The following is a 7,377-nucleotide window of genomic DNA, read 5'->3' as shown; positions in this document are numbered from 1 at the left end:
TATGAAAGTAATAAAACGTTTTTTATTACTTTCATATTACCTAATTTTACAGCACAAGGATGGGTAGGGAGCAGCTATTAGGGCATATATGCGTCTGCTAATATGTCAGATCGCATATTGGAGGTGACAGGTTCCCTGGCAGTGTGAAAGTGACATCATCTCCCTGCACTGCTGCTGATGACAGCGCACATGCAGGACACAGAGTCCTCGCGTGGTGACGTCATCGCTTAGCGCCGGGACTCAGCTGTCTTGTGCGCGCGATGTCCTGCCTGCACTGAACCGCTCAAGACCTGATGGAGCTATGCAGCCAGGAGGGCAAAGCTGTATGGGGACTGCCATTTTCCACTGCCCACAGTGCCTCAACAGGTAAACCGTGCACAGGATCTCCCGGCCGCCTTGCAGCACAATAGCACCCCCTCCACGCCCCTCAATCTCTGCCACCGGCTGACAGGCCCCCCCCTCTCCTCAATCTCGGCTGCTGGCACCTAACAGCAACCCCCCCCCCTCAGAGATGCGTACCAGCAAATATTTTTTTACACAAAAAGCACTGAATGAGACCTATATTTATTTTTCTACAGTGAATTAAAGGGCCTGTCCACGACCAGGACCACACCTTCTGATTCCACATGTTTCCCCAGCTAAAATATTAAACAGTACTCACCTCCCATATGTGCGCCGTTCCTGCGGTGCAGCGGCTCACGGTTCCGGTTCCGGGGCTCACTTAGGGCTGTGACTTCATGCGAGATCAATGTCCAATCAGTGCCGACTTCCTTTTCACTGCCTTCGGACCAAACGAACAATCAACAGGAAGTAAGTGCAGCCACTGCCACTTACTTCCTGTTTATTAACTCGTTTGGTCAGAGAATGAAGCCAGAACTGATTGGATGTGGGTCTCGCTTGACGTTAAAACCCCACATGAGCCATGGAACAACTGGAATGGAACAGGTACGGAAGGTGAGTATTGGCTTTATTATTTTATCAGTTGGAAACGTGGACTCAGAAGGGGTTTTTCTAGTAGTGGACAACCCCTTTAAGCAAGAGGGATGTACATGCCTAAATAGACAGTGTTAACTGAAATGTAAACCAAAATAGAAATATCAAGAGCCACATTCAACTCCAAATTAGATGAGATATATAGGCCCCTATTCATTAAAGCAATTTCACCAGAATTCTGGGGTAAATTGCTTTGGGAAGTCACAAAATTAAAGGCATACCCTCTTCAATATGACATTTATGATATATTCTCTGGATATCCGCCAAATATCTAATATGGAAATATTGATTAAAGCGATCACTCTAGATACAAAAGTGATGGAATGAATTTCCCCTTGACTGACGATGAAGACAATAGCGAGTTATTTGGCATATCACTTACTCTTCATTTGGATAGAAATAAGTAGATTAACACTGTCTCTATGTTGACTATATAATAAGACTGTACATTTACGAAACATCCTCACATACTAAAAGGATGATTTAAAGATTCATTGAATCTACTTAAGGCACTTAGAATTTGGCACAACAGTGGATCATACATAGAAACGACGGGCCTCATTGGCTTTAGGCTGGTTGTATGTTCATGGCAATGACCTACCAGAGTGCATATGATTAACTTTGTCCCCAAATGTGAACTTTATGAGTATATTACATGTGGTCTATATACTCTGTCTAGGGAGAAGGCTAGTGGTGCTCTCTATAAGAGAAGACAAGTAGACAAGTAGAGTTTACTGCTATGGCATACATAAAAGAATATTGATACCATACAATAAAGAAAATCCGTCACATGTTTTCTGCTGGTTTATGGTTTAGTAAAACCACTAACAATGTTGGGCAGTGGACTTAAAGAGGGTCGTTTCCTGGATTTTTTTTAAAATATAGTCTGAGTGCCTCCTCCAATTAGTGCTGCTCCTCTGATTCTGAAAGTTTTTCTTTTTTTTTGTGACTCTCCGTTCAAAAGTTATGCACCCTGGTAATAAGGGTGTAAATGTTCTCTTCAACCAACTGCTCCTATGCTAGCCAATCAAAGCACGGCCACTCCCAGCTACGCCAGTAAAAGATCACAGTAGGAGCTAAGTCAGTGAAAGGTCACAGGAGGAACTACGTTAGTGAAAGGTCACAGGAGGAGCTATGTCAGTGAAAGGTCACAGGAGGAGCTACGTCACTGAAAGGTCACAGGAGGAGCTATGTCAGTGAAAGGTCACAGGAGGAGCTACGTCAGTGAAAGGTCACAGGAGCAACTACGTCAGTAAAATGTCTCAGGAGGAGCTACATGAGTGAAAGGTCACAGGAGGAGCTACATCAGTGAAAGGTCACAGGAGGAGCTACGTCAGTAAAAAGTCTCAGGATGAGCTACGTCAGTGAAAGGTCACAGTAGGAACTACGTCAGTGAAAGGTCTTCTTTAAAAACAAGTGGCAACATAGTGTATGAGTGGCAACACATATGTAAGATTTAATACATCACTTAAGGCATTGCCCACCTCATGATCTAGCCCAGGAATTTATAGTGTTTTTGTGGTGGGGGATTTTAATGCTACAAATATAGGCTGGACTTGGCCGTCAAACTAACAATAAAAAATAAATACATTTTATTTTCTTTGCTGACATAATGCTCTAAATTATGAGAAAGGTATGTTCCCACTAGTTTTTAAGTTCCCAGAACCAATGTTAGTGGTTTGGGAGACAAAATGTTGAATAACATACAGAAAATGTCAGCAGTTTAGGTATTAAGGGGCAGATTTCTTCCATTGATCTTGTTGAACATTTCTCCATTTTTAATCATAACAAGTGAAAAATGTAAGCTTATTTTAGGGGAAATGAAGAGGACATAGAAACGTGAAATGACAGACATGGCAGAGTGATTGATTATCCCCTAATTACTGCAGAGCTGCAATTCTGCTACACACTGTACGTCCTTGAGCAGAGGATGGGAATCTGGGAAGGAACTCATTACAACACCCGGGAAAAATGTGTCCAATAAATTACAACTTGTCAGAAATCGAAAATAAAGAACAGGAAAAAAAAGTAAATGTCTCTTGTGAATCTTATGTATCCCCTAAACCTAAGGAGTGTGCAAAGGATAAGTGGCTATAGGAAATGTAGTCACATTATGTGTATAATAAAAGGGAAGAATATTCCTGAATACTGCCCCTAAATACATGTCCTTCAGTACTCCAAAAACCCCACATTTGATTTCAGAATATTGCATAGCAAGTCTAGAAGCTGTGACATCATCCATTAATCTTTATTCATTCTAAAACTTCATTTTATGGACTGGAATGTGTAACATAAAAAGGGAAATAATAAAAACACATTTTAAAATATGCCGGCCATACTGGGAATCAGGAATGGTATTACTGCTATGAAATGCACAGATTTTGCCTCTCTCTTTATCAACCAGAGACATCCTAAATTGATGGGCTTCTCTAGCTGGATGTGAGTATGATGTAATCACTGTAAGAGAAAAGGCTCTTGAAGTTACTGATAAACTTGAATTCATCATTATTTATAAGCTTTTTTCCTGCTATCGGTAAATGCCATTCAGAGGCCTTATCTAGTTGCCACAACAGTGTAGACTGCAGCCCACTAATACAGTGAGTCTTACGGTGATACATTGTAACAAACTGCAGCTATGTGAGCAGGATTAAAGAGGTTGTCCACTACTTCTACATTGATGGCCTATCCTTAGGGGTACTTTGCACACTACGATATCGCAGGTGCGATGTCGGTGGGGTCAAATCGAAAGTGACGCACATCCGGCGTCGCTGTCGACATTGTAGTGTGTAAATCCTTTATGATACAATTAACGAGTGCAAAAGCGTCGTAATCGTATCATTGGTGTAGGGTCCGACATTTCTATAATTTAGCTGCTGCGACGGTACGATGTTGTTCCTCGTTCCAGCGGCAGCACACATCGCTGTGTGTGAAGCCGCAAGAGCGAGGAACATCTCCTACCTGCGTCACCACGGCTCACGCCGGCTATGCGGAAGGACGGAGGTGGGCGGGATGTTTACGTCCCGCTCATCTCCGCCCCTCCGCTTCTATTGGACGGCTGCCGTGTGATGTTGCTGTGACGCCGCACGACCCGCCCCCTTAGGAAGGAGGCGGTTCGCCGGCCAAAGCGACGTCGCAGGGCAGGTAAGTGCATGTGAAGCTGCCGCAGCGATAATGTTCGCTACAGCAGCAATCACAAGATATCACTGCTGCGATGGTGGCGGGGACTATCGCGCTCGGCATCGCAAGCATTGTCTTGCGATGTCGTAGTGTGCAAAGTGCCGCTTAGAATAGGTCTTCAATGTCTGATCTGCCAGGGTCTGACACCCGGTACCCCCACCGATCAGCTGTCTTCGGTGCTGGCAATGGTAGCAGGCAGCCGGAAATGCTCAGTTCTGATAGTGGCCATGGCCAGGTACTGCACATACGCCACCTATTGATTTGAATGGGAAGCGGATGTGCAGTACTCGGCTGTGACAACTATCAGTTGATCCGATAGCTCCAGAATTGAGTATTTCCAGCCGCCTGCTTCCGCTGCTCGCACCATGAGCGGCTGATCAGTAGAGGTTCGGGATGTCGGATCCCGGTCAATCAGATATTGATGACTTAAACGATGGATAGACCGTCAATGTAAAAGTAGTGGACAACCTCTTTAAGTTAGGGCAGTAGAGAATATTTCCATTTACTATCGTTTAGCAGTAAGGCATGACTAAGGTGCGTGATGTTTCCTTTTACAATACTGCATATCTGCTTTTGACTTTGTCAGATGCAGATTAGAAAACATTCATACTACATTACGGGAATTCACTGACTTGGGACCGCTTGCCTATAAAAGCCATTTAAAGAGAATCTGTCACCAGGTTTTTGATAATTCAACACATAGTAGATCCTGATTCCAGCGATGTATCACTCACTGATCTGCTTAGCGTAGTTTTCATAAAATCAATGAAGCTTATCATTAGAGGACTACTTTGCCTATTGCTATCTAGTTTAAGCACACCTCCACCACTGATTGGCAGCTTTCTGAATATGCAAAATGTACTCAGAAATCTGCCAATCAGTGATGTGAGCGGGGTTAAACAGAGCTCAGCATTCCAATAATTGATAGATATGCAGCATATAAAACAGTTTTTATTCAAAACTGCAGTACTCAGTAAAGTCAGTGACATATCATTGGAATTAGAGTCTCTGTTCTTACTTTATGCTGCCCTCAGACCTCAGATGCGGGAGCATAAACCTGGTGACAGATTCTTAATGCAAACAGTGCAGTATTTGACTTTATGGCTCAGCAGACTGTGCTTTTTAGAGTTCAGGCAATGATGTACCTTCGTCCACTGGCCAAACATATGCCAACAGAACACTATATTAGCATAGTCTGATTTATGAAATTCTATGGGCATGTTAGATGTACAGCATGTCAAAATGTACGGAGGAATTATATTGCACATATTAAAAATGAATAAAAGTTCTGAGTTCTAGGATAAAAACTGTGAACAAACACTCTAACGCGTGTTTCAAACATCTGACACTCACTATTGATTTATAGACCGCGATGTCCAGATCAGCTGCTGGTCCCCAATGTCAACAGCTTCATATATTTCTATTAAGCTGTTAAGTTCCGATCAGGAGACCATACACAGACAATGAATGTCAAACATGTGAAATCGGACCACAATGTGTACTTTATGGCTCTACCCATGGAGTTATGAAGAATCATTGTACAGGGTCCTAAATATATAACATTATTGAGAGACTGAGTATAAAAATTGCTTTTTCAGAGTAGGAGAGGACTTAAACCCTAGGGCAACCTATGGGAATTAATAATCCTAAAAGTCAATATTGATCCTTTAACAAGCCTTGCCAAATGACTTAGGATAAAAGCCAAACCAAAATCACTATTGGCAGACATATTTTGGGGTGTTACCCCTCTTCAGCACAAAGCAAAATATCTGATTTGGCTGTATGAGGGGCCTCTGCTTGGGGTCTTAGGGGTAACATCTTTCCTTGTGGATATGATATGCCTGACATGGTAGTGTAAGGAGACTTGAAGGCCATGCAATGCTCCTCTGAAAAATACTCGTAAGGGTACAGTTCCACTTGTGTATGACTTGTGCGAGTCTCGCATTGGTATCACGTGGCACAGCCTGACATTCTCTGGACACGAGTGTCTCAGCTGCATGGAAATACATGCAGCCGACCCACTCCTGTTCCAGGTGATACCGATGCGAGACTCGCATGAGTCATATGCAAGTGGAATCGTACCATAAAGAAGCATTACATGGTCTATAGGTCTCCTTACACTGGCATTTCAGACTGAGAGATTGAGTCACACACAGTTTTCTCCCTGGTTGTGTTCAGTAATACATGATAACCAATAAAAGTTTCCCATGTCAAACAGCGGCAATGACTTGTATTGGTATAAAGCAGACGTACTTATACTATGCATTCATCTCATAATTCATCACCTCATGTCAATATCTGAATTACACATGAACATTATAACAAAAATGATCAGTTATCCTTTTTTTAGGAGATAAAAAACAGAAAATGTGATGACTGTGCCAGTTCTTCTTTAGTTATGCGGTTTTAATACTGGAAGTAACAAGTGTTATGTGTTCGATGACTCAGAAGAACGCAGGATTTGTGTGCTCAATGATGCATCTTTTACAGTGGCGTTTCACAAAGCGAAGAGCATCTACTGACACTTCACAGTCCTGAACATTGAGCATCTGCAAGTCAAAGCAGTTGGCAGCAACTATCTGTAGCCCTTGACCTGTGATGCTCTCACAAGACTTCAGGCTCAGGCGCTTTAGGTTAAAGCAGTTCAGCGCTAAAAACTCCAAACCAATGTCTGAAACCAGAGGGCATTTGCCAATATCCAAAGATTTCAGTTTTGTGCAATTTTTCGCTAGGTACTCCACTCCATGATCTGTGATGCCTTCACAACCTCGAGCGTTGAGGTAACGGAGCTTGCTGCAGTACATGGCAATGTAGCGGATGCCTACATCTGTTATCCTCCCACAGTGGGCTATGCTTAGGTACCGCAGACGAGACTCCAGTTTGGCAATTTCTCTCATGCCAAAGTCACTCACAAAGCGACAGTCGCTCACACTTAATTCTTTGATGGACGTACAATATATCATAATATAACGAAGACCTTCATCAGTGATACGGATGCAGCGACGCAAGTAGAGGTGAGTGAGCTGAGTGCAGTGAGCTGCGATTGTATGGAGTCCCTCGTCTTCCAGCACAAAACAGTCCGTCATGTCCAAATAACGGATGGATATTTGTTTCCCATGCATTGGAGACAGTTTTATGGAAGCTTCTCGCGTCAAGCTGATACAAGTTACTTTAGAGCAACCTGCAATAGAAAAAACATAATTATTA

General features: G+C 42.9%; 1 protein-coding gene across 1 annotated transcript in view; it reads right to left on the bottom strand.

Annotated features, from left to right (window-relative positions):
* Positions 1–503: 503 nt before the first annotated feature.
* FBXL7 (F-box and leucine rich repeat protein 7) overlaps positions 504–7,377 on the bottom strand; it is a 362,238-nt gene continuing 355,364 nt past the window's right edge. Inside the window, exon 4 of the mRNA XM_075314874.1 lies at positions 504–7,351. Within this exon, the coding sequence (XP_075170989.1) occupies positions 6,615–7,351 (737 nt within the window). The 3' untranslated portion in view covers positions 504–6,614. The remainder of the gene's footprint in view (positions 7,352–7,377) is intronic.

This window comes from Anomaloglossus baeobatrachus, chromosome 6, assembly GCF_048569485.1.
Source record: "Anomaloglossus baeobatrachus isolate aAnoBae1 chromosome 6, aAnoBae1.hap1, whole genome shotgun sequence".
NCBI lineage: Eukaryota > Metazoa > Chordata > Amphibia > Anura > Aromobatidae > Anomaloglossus > Anomaloglossus baeobatrachus.
The sequence above is the reverse complement of the archived record's forward strand: the minus strand, read 5'-3'. Positions and strand labels throughout refer to the sequence as shown.